General features: G+C 34.2%; 2 protein-coding genes across 3 annotated transcripts; both read right to left on the bottom strand.

Moving 5' to 3' along the window:
• Positions 1 to 7,974: 7,974 nt before the first annotated feature.
• LOC108328188 (seipin-1) lies at positions 7,975 to 9,673 on the bottom strand. 2 transcript variants are annotated; one of them, XM_052872777.1, is made up of 3 exons: positions 8,899 to 9,673; positions 8,505 to 8,806; positions 7,975 to 8,411 (listed from the first exon to the last, which is right to left on the bottom strand). In XM_052872777.1, the coding sequence occupies exons 1-3, from the start codon at positions 9,502 to 9,504 to the stop codon at positions 8,144 to 8,146; spliced, it is 1,176 nt and encodes a 391-aa protein (XP_052728737.1). In that variant the 5' UTR covers positions 9,505 to 9,673; the 3' UTR covers positions 7,975 to 8,143. The 2 variants fall into 2 exon arrangements, with proteins under 2 accessions (XP_052728737.1, XP_017417498.1); XM_017562009.2 differs by having other exon boundaries at positions 7,975 to 8,806; positions 8,899 to 9,672.
• Positions 9,674 to 15,753: 6,080 nt separating this feature from the next.
• On the bottom strand, positions 15,754 to 17,937 carry LOC108326887 (putative 4-hydroxy-4-methyl-2-oxoglutarate aldolase 2). The gene is made up of 2 exons (XM_017560481.2): positions 17,778 to 17,937; positions 15,754 to 16,551 (listed from the first exon to the last, which is right to left on the bottom strand). Exon 2 carries the CDS (start codon positions 16,536 to 16,538, stop codon positions 16,038 to 16,040), a length of 501 nt encoding a protein of 166 aa, XP_017415970.1. The 5' UTR covers positions 16,539 to 16,551; positions 17,778 to 17,937; the 3' UTR covers positions 15,754 to 16,037.
• Positions 17,938 to 18,029: the final 92 nt, after the last annotated feature.

Below are 18,029 nucleotides of genomic sequence, written 5' to 3'. Positions count from 1 at the left end.
TTGAGGAGTTCCCACCATAGTCTTGTGCCTCCTGATCCCTTTAACCTTGCAGAACTCATTAAATTCCTCTGAAACAAACTCCAGACCATTGTCAATTCTGAGGTATTTCAACTTACACCCCAATTGATTCTCAGTCTGAGTATGCCACTCCTTGAACCTTTGAAACATTTTAGACTTATTTTTCAGAACGTAGATCCACACTCTTCTTGAAAAATCATCAATTATACTTAGGAAATACGCTCCTCCACCATGAGTTTGAGTTCTTGCAGACCCCCACAAGTCAACATGAGCATACTCGAATGGTCGTTCGGTTAAGTGTTTCCCTTTGTCGAACGGTATTCTGTGTGATTTACCCAAGACATAGTGGTCACAGAAATCCAGCTTCTGCAACTTATCTCCCATAAGTAAACCTTGCTTCTCCAATTCTTCAAGGCCCTTCTCACTGATATGTCCCATCCTCAAGTGCCAAAGTCGAGTGGTATTCTCTAACTTCTCACTTGCTACCGAGGCATGACCAATGACAGTCGAACCCTCCAGAATATACAAGCCATTCTTTCTTTTGCCTTTGACAATCACAGAATCTCCAGAATACACTTTCATCACTCCATCTTCAACTTTCGTGGAATAACCTCTAAGATCAAACAAACTGATAGAAATCAAATTTCTCTTCAGTTCAGGCACATATCTCACATCCTGCAACACCATCTCTCAGTTGTCAAACATCTTCAGCCTTACTGACCCTAATCCTTGTACTCGGCAAGCCTTGTTATTACCAAGAAGCATATTTCCATGCTTCTTTTTCTCCAGACTCTCAAAGAACTCCTTCACCGGGCACATGTGATAGGTACAGCCAGAATCCATGACCCAGCTCCTTTAAGAATCTTTTGATGAAGCCACCAGAACACCAGCAGATTCATATCCTTCAAATGCCTCTGCCACATCAGCAATTTCCTGTGGCCGAACGGTTTTATCCTTCCCTGGACAATACTTCTTGATATGTCCAATCTTCTGGCATTTGAAAAATCTCACTTGTTTCGTACCTTCTAGTTTTGACTTCTTCCCATTTCCAGTCTGCTTCTTCCATTTGCCTTTCATTAAAATCAGCCCAGATATCACCTCCTCGGTTGCCTTCGAATCTTGGAGCTTTTGAAACTCCTTGGTTCGAATTGACGTCACAACCTCCTCTAGAGTAATCACTTGATCCTTACCATAGAGCAAGGCATCCCTGAAATTCTCAAACGTTCTTGGAAGCACATTCAAGAGAATAACAACTTTATCCTCATCTTCCAACCTCACGTCAATATTCTCCAGATCATCAACAATCTTGCTGAATTCTGCAAGCTGCTCCTCTATGGTTCTTGATTATGTCATCTTGAACGAATAGAGTTGTTGCTTCAGACACAACCTATGAGCCAGCGATTTTGTCATGTACAATGACTCCAACTTTGCCCATATTCCAGTCGCAGTCTTCTCCTTCACAACCTCCCTTAGTGTCTTATCACCAAGACACAATATGATTGAACTTCTTGCCCTATCTACCACTCTTTTCTTCTCTTTTTGCGTCAAAGTAGCATCCATGTTCAATTCCCCATTCAATGCATCATCACAGCCCTGTTGTATCAAGATAGCATCCATCTTGATCTTCCACAGCCTGAAGTCATTTGATCCATTGAATTTCTCTACGTTGAACTTGGTTGCCATCGTTTCTGGATTTTCTTGATTCACAGCCCCACGGTGGGCGTCAATTGTTGGGTTCGCGTGAAACAGAGAAACCAGAAAACCCAAAGAAGAAAGAACAATAGAGAAAAAAAAACAGAGAAGAAAAAATGATATGTGAATAATACTTCGAGATTGAATTAATTCCCAAAACGCAAAGACATGCTACAATATATAGCCAATCCAAGCGATTGAAACAAACATAACAGAAAGACCGAGCGGTCATCAGCAGTAGAGGTCGAACATAGGGCGAGTACAGCAAAGACCGAACAGTACAACCAAAGTCAAAACCTAAAGTACATGACTGAACGGTCACAAAGAGACCGAGCGATCTTAACCAAATACGAGTAATAGAAGAGTCTAACCTACAAGAATAATGACTATTAGAGTGTCAGGATAACCCCTAAGATATAGCTTCCTACATTCATACCAACAACAATTTTCATACCACCACTAAGAATTCTTCCTTAGAACTCTTAAAACCACAATTCCATATCATCATGTATTTCAATTCATGTCACTGAGTATACAATAAAAAATCACACCATTTATATCCAAACATAGTAGAGAAAAGAAAACAAAACAACCAAGAATGCCTAAACTCATTTGCCTAGCCCCAAAATCATGGCACTCAACAAGCACAAACTCGTTCAGCGAGCAAATCTCGAGCTCAAACAGAGAACTTCTCCAGCCTAACGAACTAGCTCACCTAGCCTCTGAAGCTCACTACAAAAAACACTCAATACTCACTCAATGAGTTATTTGCTCACCCAACTACTCTACATAATCCTGCAGAACAACAATTTTGCAAAATTTGCACCCATCATCCACACATGTTCTAACTTATACACTTCTATATACCTACAACTCTTCCTTACCATTTCTAAACCTTCATTTAGGTTTACCAACCCATTTATAACCAAACTTAACTCTTGCTTTAATCATTTTGACATGAACTCATGCTTGTCAACACTAAATCACTCTGAAGATTTTATTTTATCCATTTCTAAGCATATTTTGACAAATAAAGTGTTTAGGCAAGTCCTAATTGACTTAAAAATTGACCTTAAACTACTGGTTTCCATATTCACTCATCATCCCAAAATCTCATTCATCAAAACCCCTCATTTTAACACAATACAAGTCCACATTTGAACTAAGCTCATCTTTCTCAATTTCATAACCTATTTTTGACCATTTAAGAACTTATACCAATTATAACAAACCCAATACTACTTACTAAACATCAAATACAACTTCAAATTCAGTAATTTAGAATTTTGCATATCAATACCCCAAATTTGGATTAGAAATTACTACAATAGCCTCCCTTTCACTAACCTCAACCTTACCACAGTCTTGCACTCCATTCTACGTCAAATTCATCATCAATTAATTACATAATAGTCATACAATACCAACAATGACAACATCACACCATAAATTCCCAAAATCTACATTTTCTTAAATTCAGCTAACATAAGTTATCATATAACCATATTTCATTAAATCAATTACTCAAGTATCTAATTAATTAAATTTCAATACCATGTAAACACATTAAAACATGTTATTAATTTATACCCTATCTATGAAAAAAAAAGTTTCTCTTACCTTATAAGAAACGCTACCAAGCTTTACCTTATAAGAAACGCTACCAAGCTCTACATGATGCACTACTTTTGCTTCAAGCTCAAGGAACTCTGAAAACGCCTACAAACCATAGAAACATGATCAAAGCAAGTCCTTAAGACCTCTGATCGACGAAGAGCTAGAAAAGGAACTCAAATGACACATGCGAAGGAACTCCTACGCAAAACCTTAAACCAAGAATTAAAGAAGAAGGGATAGAAACTTACTTGTTCTAGAATGGAAACTAATCAGTAGAAAATGAATGATTCATCACCGTGATCGCTTAAAGAGTTATTGATCGTCAAATAAATGATTCAAGAGTTATAAATTATAGGAGAAGCAAAAGGAAACTCAAAGAAAGAATTCTAGAGGAATAGTGAATGTTTTAAATAATAAGACATGTTTATGAAATTCTATTTATATTATTAAATTATTTTAACATTAAAATAGTCGGTCTCATTATTTTAAGGGAGTTGCTCCCTCCACCCCCACACATCTCTTCCTCCACCTCCCCAATTTTCTAAAATGCCAATTATATCCTTCTAAAATGACAATTATAGGTCCTATAGGCGAAACGGATGTCTGAACTCTTCCGTAAAGCTTCTTCTCCATTTCCGTAAGGGTGCCACATGCCTTTGATGGATCATCCTTTGAAAAGCTAATGTCAACCCCACCAACGCATCTCAATTCTTCTCCCTTCTTATAACCAGGTTCACCTTCGCTGGATAATTTCCATGAGAAACTGTCCTCTGTGATCAGCTTTTCCCTGAGAATGTCTTGTGTGCTGAAAAGCGTGATAGATGTTAAGGATTGAAAGAAAGGGAATAAAAAAATTTCAATTGTGGAATGTAGAATTGTAGAGACGTAACGTTATCCAAGTTTGGTGATCTCGCCAAGATTCTCGCGATTGTGATGGTTCTTCAGGTGCTTCTTCCATTGAGCAACACAAAAACCAGAGCTGTCTGAACTCTTTCTCGTACGCTGTCCTACTCGCATGTTGGGCTGATACCTATAGGCCACATATGACATCCTTAAACGGATGTCAACATCCGTTGAAGGATGTCATCCGTCCAGAGGCAGCGTTGCTTTTTCGTTTCGTTTTTATTTTATGGCTCATGCAAGGATTATAGGCTTGGATATTAAAAGGATTATTGGAAGTATGGGAAGGCTTTAGGGTTTAGGATTATAGGAAGGATTATGACTACGTACCTGGAGAGGAACCACGACAAGGACACTACACCATAAACGCACTGCACCACCTACTGTACCGAGAACAAGAGGAAGATTGCTTGATAATTCTTTTCACGATCACCAAGCTTTGCAGAAAAATATTTTACTCATACAAGGAACTACGTAGGTTATCAGTTAAATATGTTATAAATGAATAAAATTAAAAAACAATAATTTTAAAAGTAAAATTTTACTGAGGGGCAAAATAGTAAAGGAAAGGTGGAGGAAGGGGCAAAAAAGTAAAGGGGAGGTGGAGGAAGAGATGTGTGGGGGTGGAGGGAGCAACTCCCTTATTTTAAAACACTTATCAACTCGAATAATCTATTTTTTAGGTTCTTACGGTAACAATCACATTTATAAATAAATACGTGAATATAAATATAATATAATCTTTAGTAGAAAATATTTTATATATATATATATATATATATATAATAGTGTTATTTTATGAAAATTTTGAAATTGAATCAATATTTAAAATATTTTATAAGTTGTCACCGAATAATTTTAGATATTTAATTTTATGATAAATTTAAATCTTCATTTCATTAATATTGGTTTATAAAAGACATTTGTGTTGTGTTATAAACCAATCAAACAAATACAAATGAAGTGAGTAAAATTTTAATTTAAGAAAAAGGTAAATGAAATATATGTAAATGGAAAATGTATAAAAATTAATATTTCTGAAAAAGAAAAGTTAGGTTTTTTTAAAATTGTTAGAACATTCATGCATGAAATAAATTATTTAATAAATAATAAATTAATTTAATCATTTATTAAAATATTATTATATTTATTTTGTTAAATTAAAATAATTACATTTCTATTTTTATCCTTTAAAATATCGTTAATCTAAATTTAATTATTTTATAATTTAAAATAATTATTTTATTAATGAAAAATATTTAAAAATAAAAAATTATATAAATTATTTATTTTTATATAAATTATATTTTATAGTTTAATAAATTTTTGTTAGAATATAAAGAATAATTTTTTATGAATCTTTACTTTTTTTTATTTTATTTTTAATAATATAATCATTAACTTATTTGTTAATGAAACTGTCACGGTTTAAATTTTATTATCTTTTTAAACTTTTATTCGACTTGTAATAATTGAAAATATAACTTTAATAAACTTTTAAGTTATTACTTAATAATTTTATTATTCAAGATGTGATGCATATCTGTATATTATACTTAATATTATATTTCAAAATGACAGTTTTAAAATAGATGAATTTGATTTCTTTATTTATTTTTAGAATCTAAAACAAAGATAGCAAATTGACGAGTATGTTTTAACTTTCAACCAAATACATAACTAAAATTATGTACATATTATTTTTCTTACTTATAATTTTCTCATCTGAAAATAGATGAATTTGATTTCTTTATTTATTTTTAGAATCTAAAACAAAGATAGCAAATTGACGAGTATGTTTTAACTTTCAACCAAATACATAACTAAAATTATGTACATATATTTTTCATGAATATTTTTGTCTTATGAAAGATATTTTAGTTCGTGTTAGTAATTACACTTTGAATAAAGATCTACAATGTTCAATTATTAAGTATCTTATAATTAACAACTCCAATTTAATTATTATATAGTTCAACCTTGCATTAATGCTATAATGGAGTATTAATTGCTCCAACCTTATTTGTATTTACGATTTTAATATCACTATATATTCAAATTCCAGGAATTAATGTTTTATCGTTTTATCGAAAGAACTCAAAAACAAAAATTAAAGTGATGATCAGTTAATTCGAAATTTTAAAATTAATTACTCTAACACACAAAATAATCCGAATGATTAAAAAATAAATTAATATATCTTATAAATGATATATTAAAATGTCATCTTAATGTAACTCTAGACAAAGTGAAAATTAAAATTTGACTGAGATAACTAAAAACTAAAAAACAAAAATAAACATAATTAAAAAATCCAAAATCTCCACAAATAGACAAAATAGCTACATAATTAGAAAAACCAAAATCTCCACAAATAGTCAAAATAGCTACCTTATTAAAACTCAACGTATGCTCATATCTCATATCATATATTCATATCCATGATCTAAAATATATAATTATCATACACAAAAAATACACAAAGAAAATAATTAACTTCTACCTCTTTTTCAGTCAAGCACATAACTATCATATAAGTTATCACAATTTTTTATTTTACTTATCACTCTTTTTACTTAAATCTAATATTCACATTTCTACCCATAAAAATTTATTAATAATAATAATAAAAGAAAGGTAAATATTTTCATAAATATTTTACTCAAAAGGTTCTTTATTCTTTCTAGATGATTAAAAACTGTAATAATAATTTAATCAATTGTCTTTGTTTAATTAAGTCGTTAATAAAATTTTATTATTTTAATATTATATATAAAATGTGTAGAATATAATTTTTAATAGTTTTTATGTTGTAATGAAAAGTATAGCATAACAGCAATAATAATAACAACAATAATACCAATATTATTGTTATTATTTATTATTATTATTATTATTATTATTATTAACTTTTAAATTAAAAAACATTAAAATAACAAAAAAATCCATCTTCTAAGGATTAAAAAGAGCGTCAAATTGATTTGTTATTTATCTTAAAGCTTATTGTAATTTTATTATTAAGACATAAAACTTAATTTGATAAGTATATTTTATTAAAAAATATTATTGCTATTATTATTTCATTTTTTATCGAGGTTAGAAAAAATATTTAAAATAATGAATTGTCACAACTTTCATATTTTAAAAGTCCCATTCAATTAAGTTTACTTATTAGGGTTATTGGAAAAGCCAGAAAACAAAAGAAATGGTCAAATTTAGTAAAATTGAAAAATGAAGTTGAAGAATGTTGGTAACACTTGGACGTGGGAAGTGGAAGGAGAAGAAAAATAAAAAAAGAAAACTTAAAGAAGGGTGTATGAGTAAAATGCTCTTTATGTTTTTGTTTTTTTTTTATGCAAAGGGCCTAATTAAACCTAATAAAAAAATAAACTATTGAGCCAACATCAACAACTATGCTAACAAAAAATAGTTTTTAAAAAAATACGACCTTCCCCTTTTTAATTAAATGAAAAAATTAGTGTCTTTTTATTACAAGAAACAAAACCTAAGAATATAAGGAATTACAAAAAGCCTAATAAACGTAAAAAAAGTATTTCAAATTAAAATTGACAAGCAGGAAGAGAATAAAAATTCGATTTCATTAATTTAAATTGTTCATATTTTATGGATACTAATAAAAGACAAAAATTGGATAAATTATTAATTAAAAAGAAGTCAAAAACTAAACTTTTACACGTAAATTAGCAGAAAAAGAAGTAAAAAACTAATGTGAAAATAACATTTTCCTTTATAAAAAGCAGAAAATTAGCAGTAGTTTTCATTCTCATTTTCCAATTCAAACAGAAAACATCTGGAAAACATGTTCACAAACAGTGAAACATTATAAAAGTTGACAAACTTATAATCAACCATGATGTAAAAAGTGAGTGAAGATGAAGTTACCATATCCCTGTTTCTAACCCAGGCACACTGATTCAGAATCCTCAACATCATCTTCCACAGACACACTTGTTGCATCTTCTCTCGTACTCATGCTAATGCCGGATGCTGATGAACCAACAACACTTTCTGCAACACCACCATCTGTCACCCTACTTTTTCTCTTGCCTCCTCTGCTTCTTCTCCATTCCCTCAACAACTCACAAACCTCATTTCCATCTCCTGCTTCTCCATTTCCAACTTCATTAGAACAGTGCTGTGGTGTCACCAGAAAAAGAACTGGCCTGTAACAACAACATACGAGACTCATAAGAAGACCAATGTAGACATACAAAGACACCCAAACATAAAATGTCCACTTCCAATTTCGAACCAACTCTTTCGTCCAAGGTAAATTGGATCTCATCAAAATTTCAGCTTCATATAGCTCTGGAAGATTTGATGTTCCTGCTCTTGGATGCAAAGTTACTCTGATAGCATTGCTTCTTCTGTAGTCTTCTCTGTGTCTCAGTATTTCTACATTGATATTCTGAGTCTCCCCTGAGATTCCCATTACCAGAGGCACGCCCATCAGAAAGGTTCTGGCTAGTCGAATCGGTGAGCTTCTGAACCGCAACATGCATGGCTGGCTAGATTTTGCTACCACATGTTCATTCACAGATACTAGTTCTGTTGTCAACTGCAAAAATGTTTCCAAAATTAGTTATTGAAAGACATCATTGATGAAGGATACAGTGCCAGCAATTGAAGTTATATCATATCATATCATACCTGAAACACGCCAAGCTCCCTGTTGAAGTCAGATTCAGGCATCACGAGGACCAGAGAAGCGAAAAAGGTGTGGCCAACGGGGACACTGATTTGCTTTTTCCTTAGGTGACCCTTAAAGCTTGTGAATCCATTGAATGAAAACAAAGCTGTTGGGTGAGGTTGGGTGTAATCAAAATGCAATTTTTCCTTGACAGAAACGGGTTCCTCCACCCAGAATCGAACCAGGCCAACACCCACCACAGTAGCCAGAAAAAGGAAGAAAATCAAAATCATGCACACATACGCAACACTGAGAAAGCAAAGTCCGAGCTTCTTCAGCAAGAGTGTGCCACCGTGAGTGATTTGAGAAGGAGCACGTTGCACTGCTGATTCAACACTGTGTGTGGTCTCCTCAGCTCGGTGGTAGGACTGTGAAGCCACGGCAAAAAGAGCGAAGAGAGGGGAAAAGAGCGACACCAGGCCATTGTAGACCAAATCCGTTTGAAAGGATAGTAGTTTTGGTAGTGGTGTGGGCAAAAGAAACCCTTCTTCTTGGTGTTCCTCCATGGGAAGATGATGGAGTGGAGTTTCATAGGGAGAGATAAGGATAAACGCATGCAGGTGCATTATGCAGCATACGTGTCATCTATATGAGATGAAGATAGTGTCGTGTCAATTTGCATGCGTTCGCTGAAAATAAGCTTTCGGCCATTGTGCTAAAAATCCTATGGCCGAATATATCATTATTATGTGTAATACCAAAATTTCTATTCATGTGGAATTGAAGCACTTTCGTGCTCACCAATGTCATACGATCAGCTTTTAGCAAAGTCTGTAACTAATAAAGTAGCTTCAGAGCTTCTCTAGCTTGGCGATATCCCAGAATTGATTTCACATAAATTCTTCGTAATTACCTTACAATATTAATTTATATGATGGTAAGTATTTTTCTTTATATATTTGGTTTCAAATAAAAAATTGATTATGGATCTTCGAATTAATTGAGTTGAAACTTTTGTATAACTTTTATGTTGGATAAAAAAAAGGATTGCGATATTCGAATTTTTAACACTTTTTTGACAAAGTCACGTGTCATGAATTCATTAGTTTGTATCTATTTTATTTTTTGTTTTAAGAAATGATGTTAAAATTGAGGAGGTTTCAGAATTTCGAAATTCCAAATATGTCTTTTGTTCTATTTCATTAGAAAGCAATGTTCTCTGCATTCTTGTTCTCGTTCTCATTCTCCCTCTTTGTTGTCGCTCTCGATCTTGATTGTCGTTCTTCTTATACGTTTTTGTTGCATCTCTTCGTTTTGCTTAACATCGTCCTCTTTGTTGAGGGTATTGTGCGAAATGGCAAGTTTCGGTAACCATGGTCCTTCAAACAAGGTAAATGCGTTATTCTTCCTTTTTCGTCATTGCGTTTTTTGTTTGGCTTTTGGGTTTTCCCTTTTGTGCTAAAATTTTTGTTGTTTTCGTTTTAGGGATTTGGCCTTTTGCTTATTTTGTTTGTCGTTGATGCAGAGAAAGTTTTATGCGTGCTTTAGACGAGCAAGACAATCTAATTGCAGAACTTAAACGGAGGGTTGTTGTCCTAGAGGCAGAGTTGGATGAGAAAGCTAGAAGAACAAATAAAGATGATGGTGGACAGAGTGTGCCTCGTGCAGAACCCTTCATGAACAATGGATTTGTTTCCCCAGGAGGCATGTCCACCAATCCACCTCCTATGAAGACGTATGTAGGGTCGGATCACGAAGGCGTTACAAGAGTAGAGCACTTAGGACTCCTGGAGTTGGATTGTTTAGAATAAAAAATGAGTGATATATTGATTGGTTAAAAGAATGTAATACAACATTGTAAATAGATGAACAAATTGTGTAATGTAACCTATTTTGTTCAATGATATAAAATATGCATCTTTGCTTGTGTACTTATTATTAATGTTAATTGAATTCCTTTTTTATTGTCATTGTGAAATGAGCTTTTATTTGGAATGTGAATAAATAAAGTGGCTATTTTGATTGAGTATTCATGTATGTGATGGATGAATGAAACAATACTTGTGAGTACAGGGTGGGAAGTCATGTTTTGGCAACCCATGATGGAGGAAAGGAACAATGTTTATGAGATGAGCAACTTGGGTGAAGTCCACAAACTTTTGAACCAAAAAATTGACTTGTAATCGTTTACAGGTTCCTGGTAAACGATTACACGACAAAATCTGGATTTTGTACAGAAACTTGAACTATAGGAACCAATTGTGGTAACTTAGGTGACCATAGTCAAACTTTTTCATATTTTGGCATAAATCCCATGGTTTTAACTTGATTTTGTTGTTTAAGTATGAGTATAGGGTGAGAAGTGATGTTTTGGCACCCCATGATGGAGGAAAGAAACAATGTTTATGAGATGAGCAACTTGGGTGAGATAACATGCTGTCAACTTTGACCTTTGCTAGCTATTTTACTGATAACTTTTCCCACCGACCTCCACATGATGTGATTCTTTTTTTATGAGAAACTAGACTCAAAAATCTTTCCAATGACTACTAATTTGTAATTTTTGGACATCTGAGTTGGTACAGTTTATTCTTTCAAGTTAGCATTTCATATATTCTTGCCAACTATGACCTTTGCTTGTTCTTTTGCTCATAACTTTCTTCACCGAACTCCAAATGAGTTTATTCTTGTTTTGTTAGAATCTAGACTCAAAGACCTTTCAAATTATGCCTTGGAAATCAAGTTTACACCTTTTTTGACACTGTAAACGATTACACGAAAAAAAATCTGGTTTTGTATAAAAACTTGTGCTGTAGGAGCTAGTTGTGGGCACACAGGTAGCCAAAGACATTTTACGTTATTTTTCCATATTTCTTCAATTGATGAGAGTTATTTTTAGTGTTTAAGTGTGAGTAGAGGGAGGAAACTAGGGTTTGGGCAGTCCATGGTGAAGGAAAGACCCAATGTTGGTGTCAAGACCAAGTTGGTTCAAGTGCTGAAACAAGTGCAGGCCATTTTGTGCCTTGTAATCGATTACAAGAGCCTTGTAAACGATTACACGAACAAAAGTCTAGTTTTGTACAAAAACTTGTGCTGCAGGAGCCACCTGTGCGCACATAAGTAGCCAAAGGCAATTTGAGTGAGATAACATGCTGTCAACTTTGACCTTTGTTGGCTATTTTAATGATAACTTTTCCCACCGACCTCCAAATGATATGATTCTTTTTTTATTAGAAACTAGACTCAAAAATCTTTCCAATGACTACTAATTTGTAATTTTTGGACATCTGAGTTGGTACAGTTTATTCTTTCAAGTTAGCGTTTCATATATTCTTGCCAACTCTGACCTTTGCTTGTTCTTTTGCTCATAACTTTCTCCACCGAACTCCAAATAAGTTGATTCTTGTTTTGTTGGAATCTATACTCAAAGACCTTTCAAATTATGCCTTGGAAATCAAGTTTACACCTTTTTTGACACTGTAATCAATTACAAGGACACTGTAAACGATTACACGAAAAAAAATCTGGTTTTGTACAAAAACTTGTGCTGTAGGAGCTAGTGTTGGGCACACAGGTAGCCAAAGACATTTTACGTTATGTTTCCATATTTCTTCAGTTGATGAGAGTTGTTTTTAGTGTTTAAGTGTGAGTAGAGGGAGGAAACTAGGGTTTGGGCAGTCCATGGTGAAGGAAAGACCCAATGTTGGTGTCAAGACTAAGTTTGTTCAAGTGCTGAAACAAGTGCAGGCCATTTTGTGCCTTGTAATCGATTACAAGAGCCTTGTAAACGATTACACGAACAAAAGTCTAGTTTTGTACAAAAACTTGTGCTGCAGGAGCCACCTGTGCGCACATAAGTAGCCAAAGGCAATTTGAGTGAGATAACATGCTGTCAACTTTGACCTTTGCTGGCTATTTTAATGATAACTTTTCCCACCGACCTCCAAATGATGTGATTCTTTTTTTATTAGAAACTAGACTCAAAAATCTTTCCAATGACTACTAATTTGTAATTTTTGGACATCTGAGTTGGTACATTTTATTCTTTCAAGTTAGCGTTTCATATATTCTTGCCAACTCTGACCTTTGCTTGTTCTTTTGCTCATAAGTTTCTCCACCGAACTCCAAATAAGTTGATTCTTGTTTTGTTGGAATCTATACTCAAAGACCTTTCAAATTATGTCATGGTAATCAAGTTTAGGCCTTTTTTGCCATTGTAATCGATTACAAGGACCCTATAAACGATTATCACAGTGTTTTTTCTGCAGATTAGCTCTGCACTTGTTCAACTTGGTCCCGTCAGTAAGAATGGCTTCTTCTCCACTTCTTGGGGTCACCTCCCATCACTTACCACTCTGTACCACCATTGAAACACCAACACCAAGTAAATACAAGTGGACTTGTGCCTGAAAGTAACAATTTTTGCCAATGATCACCCATGACACCACAGCTGACTACTTCAGTTCAACTTTCTGTACAAAAGAGTGATTTCTCTCGTGTAATCGTTTACCAGGCCATTGTAAACGATTACCACAGTGTTTTTTCTGTAGATTAGCCATGCACTTCTCCAACTTGGTCCCTTCAGTAAGAATGACTTCTTCCCCACTTCTTGGGGTCACATCCCATCACCTACCACCCTCTACCACCAGTCAAACACCAACACCAAGTAAATACAAGTGGACTTGTGCTTTAAATTAACAGTTTTTGCCAATGATCACCCAGGACACCGCAACTGACTACTTCAGTTCAACTTTCTATACAAAACAGTGATTTCTCTCGTGTAATCGTTTACGAGGCCACTATAAACGATTACCACAATGTTTTTTCTGCATATTAGCTCTGCACTTGTCCAACTTGGTCCCCTCAATAAGAATGGCTTCTTCCCCACTTCTTGGGGTCACCAAACATAACCTCCCAACCAGTAATGACCCTTAAATTTACTTGTATGGTTTTTTGGTCAACAAATTCCACAACTTATATTCATTTCTGAAACCATTGCCTACATTTTAAATACTTATTAATATTCTGCGTTCTTTTTTCAATATAACACCTTTATTCATTATAACACACAACGTAAAAAGAATTAAATTCATGACACCCAAATCGTCACCAGACTTCGAATAAGAAAAAAGATACAAGAATAGATGACACAACGACATAGATGAAAGAAGTGAAGGTCAAATCCCAGAACAAGGTAAAACGCAACTAGGGTTAGAACGACAGAGAAGATAGATGTTAGATCGAGAGAGAAGATAGAAGGGATGAAAGAAGTGTAGAGGTGAGAGCGAAAAAACGAAAACGAAAACCGCGAAACCAAAATATTAAACTTGTAAACTTTTCTTCCAATTTTCTCCTTAGTCTGATAACCTCTCTCTATTTTCTTTTTATTAAATTTGGCCAATGCAAAACGTTGTCAAATTGTTAGCAAATATTGGTTGTCAACATAACATTTTCCTAAAAAAAAGTATCCTAAGATTTATTATCAGAGCTTACTTTAACAATAAAAACATCCAAACATAAATAGCATTACTTTCAAATCAATTTTAAATAAAATTAATTTCAGTTAAAATCAATGTTAACACCACTCCGGTCTACATACTACATTTTTTTTTCATGCAAATGATGAAAAGCTCTTCTCTCGTAGCACACACCATTCTTCCATGTTTCACGTAGAAGTCAACTACAGCTTTTTGAAGAACAGGGTTTCAGAATTCAAACAATGAATATTTCAGTGGCATATCAGCCTGGGTATAAGCTACAGACACGCATGCCTAACCCAACAAACCAAATTCCTTATCAACAAATCCATTCTCCCACATCTGCATGCAATCTCATACAGTAGCACTCCGCACTAATCTTTCCAACTCAAGTTCACTTTCTATTTAACTTTATCTCTGCATACATCCATTGGCAGCCTGTCTGGTGTAATTCCACCGTTCAACAGCTTTGAAACAATGACACCCCGGGACAAAACGAACCCATTTTTTTAAAGAAACAACAACCATCCAAGAAAATTGATTATTCTGAGGGCTGCGGAGAATAAGAGTTGAAGGCAGGTTATGGACAGACGCAGTTAATTTGGTCTGTCAACACGATTTCTTTTTTCTTTAGTGCATCATAAAAACATAAAGACCTTTCATCTGATACAAACGCAGGTTCATTTTGTTCGGGAGAACTTTTTTAAATTATAACTCGCTTCAGTCTGAAACCATGTCGACAATTGGTGTCTTATACCTTCTTTTCTAATATGACCGCGAAATCACTTATTAGATTTATCAATTGATCAACGAACTCTAGACCCACACACACACAGTGTGAGTTAAGAATTAGGCACATGAACTGGTAAGGAGTTTTACAGATGTAGAAATCACAATGGATCGGGACTCTCTGTAAAAGGACAGAGCAGTGAATAAAAAATTGGCTCAAGCGACTCATTATAATCCCCACAGGCCATGATGGCCTGTCAAATTTAAATATTTAATTTGCATAGATCACGCAATGCTGCAAACTTACAGAAAAGGGTCCTAATTGACCTTGTCCATGCCCAAGTAGTTAGAGGCAGTATCACGTTGGCTCATACTCAACATCAAATCCACCCTTCAACATGAGAAATCCGTAGCTTAATCCTTATGTTTTACTTTATAAAGGACAAAACTTTGTATGTAAGCAAACAAACCGATTCAGAAGAGTTTTAGTATAATCATTACTAAGATGGAAATTCAGGGGGGCGGGAGGAACATGCTTGTTATTAATTTGGAAACAAGAGACAATGACAGACATATCCTACCAAATTTATAGCAAAAGATACCAATCTTTCATGCTTAGTCGGGTCTCCAGAGCGGAACATTATTTTACAGCGGAGTACAATAAGATCATTTGGTCAAAATATGGATATGTATATACCTTTGTACTTAAATCTCACCAAACAGACAACCATTAACTTAATTTATGGGGGGGGAAACAAGCTTTCGTGACAGCAATTAAAAACAGAGATAATGTTGGTATGAAATGGACAAACACTCCAACCAACTTTCATTATCAAGGGGATTTTATCGGTTATAATTTTGTGGAAGACAGGAGCTGGGTCATGAGCACAGATACCAAAAGCACTACACTAGGTCGTGCTGTCACATAAATGTAGTCCTTACATGAAATGAAATCAAACAGACAGCTCTGTTCGAGAGATCAGAATTCCATCAGTGTCTGCATAGAGCCATTCCCCATCAGAGATCCTTGTCCCAGCAATATTTATGGGAACATGCTTTTCCCCCATGCCTTTCTTATTGGCTTTCATGGGATGGGAAGCTAGGGCTCTCACCCCAATATCACAACCATTGATCTCATCCACATCTCTTATACATCCATTGACAATAATACCGGCCCATCCATTGTTTTGAGCTTGTACAACAGGATTGCCACCCAATATGGCACAGCGTAAACTCCCTCCTCCATCAACAACTAGCACTCTTCCGTTGCCTTTCTCTTCAAGAAACTCGCGAACCAAAACATTGTCTTCAAACACCTTCAAGGTAACTATAGGTCCAGAGAATACCTGTCGACGACCATAAATCTGAAAAATTGGCTGAAGGGCACGAAGCTCCCCACTCAAAACTAACTGCGGGTTCGCATCACACACTTCAGCGGTAGTAACCAAGGCCATTTACTTGAAAAACCTGGAAAAAAAATATATCAAATGTGTTAGATTAGTGTAGAACAAATGGAAATCTATCCTGGTTCACCGAATGAAATCGAATATTATGACAAACGGGTGTCATGGATCCGGCTCTACCACTACTCGATTTAACTTATTTTAAATTAACCATGGCAACTGCTTTTTATTGAAAAATAATTTTTATAATATAAAAAGGACAGAAAAACATGAAATCACTACTTTTAAGTAATTAAAAGCATGTATCAGAATATTTTAATGTTTTTTACTAAAAAAATTTAATCAGTGCTCACAAGACACTCATTGGAGCTCTACTTACATAAACTTGTTATAGATGAAAAAGGTTAAATGAATTAAGTTTCTCACACAAGCAACAATTATTTTATGCACTAGTTCAAATCAGTTTTTAGAGAAACTACACGAGAAAAATTTTACAAATTAACTTATATTTATGCTAACTTGAACTTAAGAGAGAAGATTAATTCGTTTTACCTTCTTGTTATTCTCCTATCAGTTTTGAATGAGAAATTAATCCAAACATGACCCAAGAAAATCTCCTCAATAAAGTAGCAGAACAGGGAGTCCTGCTGGTGAGTGTCCAAAATGAAGATATCTTAACAATATTATGTCATAATTTGCTAATAACATAATTCCTATTTGATTCCTTAACTAATATCCAAAGCAAACTAGTTTCCGAGAACAAAGGCACTGGGTAACAATTTGCTCTTAATGCATAGGTAAATGCAAGTCTACCAGCCAAGCTTGCGTTTACATATAAAGCCATAAAAAATCTGTGTAATCAAGTAATTGATATCTCTGTGGAGTTCATCACAAAATTCATTCTCCAATCGAAACTAAATTGGAAAATTCACAAAAAAAATAACCAACAGCCACACAAGACCTTAACATTAGCAATCAAACCTAGAGAGAAAATCAAAGAGTTAATAAACTAAAAACAAACTAGTTAATTAGCAATAAGCCGAAATCAAACACAGCGGGATCAATGCGGATTAGAGCTGAAGACCGTAGGGAGAATAAAAACAGAGAGTGAATCAACACTTAGACCTGAGCATCCAATTCAAAACTTCCAAAAACAAAATCAAACACGAATCAAGTAACGATTTGAATAGGTATTATAAAAAGAGAGAGAGAGAGAGAGAGCGAGAAAAAGGATTCGAGAATCAATAGCGATTTGCGAGTGAGAAGGAATCGGAAAATGAAGAGACATACCGACGGAGAAATAGATCTGAAGCTGGAAAGAGGCGAGAATGAAAACGCGGAAGGAGTTAAAGCGTTGAGATATTCTTGTCTTCCCACTCACTGCAAATATATTTGATAGTTGATAGTGCGTGAAAATGAAAAATCATAATATTATCAACTCAATTGCCTCTGACTTGTGAAAGGGATCTTAAGTCTTAACCAAATGAGTAAATATAACCATATGAGTAAATAAATATAAATATTTCCATTTTAATTCTACTA

Source organism: Vigna angularis, chromosome 2 (assembly GCF_016808095.1).
Source record: "Vigna angularis cultivar LongXiaoDou No.4 chromosome 2, ASM1680809v1, whole genome shotgun sequence".
In the NCBI taxonomy this organism is placed as follows: Eukaryota; Viridiplantae; Streptophyta; class Magnoliopsida; order Fabales; family Fabaceae; genus Vigna; species Vigna angularis.
The sequence above is the reverse complement of the archived record's forward strand: the minus strand, read 5'-3'. Positions and strand labels throughout refer to the sequence as shown.

What these genes read in the sequence shown, in the direction of transcription:
- LOC108328188 (XM_017562009.2), bottom strand. Translation starts at nt 9,504, where the DNA reads ATGCACCTGCATGCGTTTATCCTTATCTCTCCCTATGAAACTCCACTC. An exon ending in GGGAGCTTGGCGTGTTTCAG is followed by an intron (nt 8,807 to 8,898) that starts GTATGATATGAT and finishes ACATTTTTGCAG; the next exon opens with TTGACAACAGAACTAGTATC.
- LOC108326887 (XM_017560481.2), bottom strand. Translation starts at nt 16,538, where the DNA reads ATGGCCTTGGTTACTACCGCTGAAGTGTGTGATGCGAACCCGCAGTTA.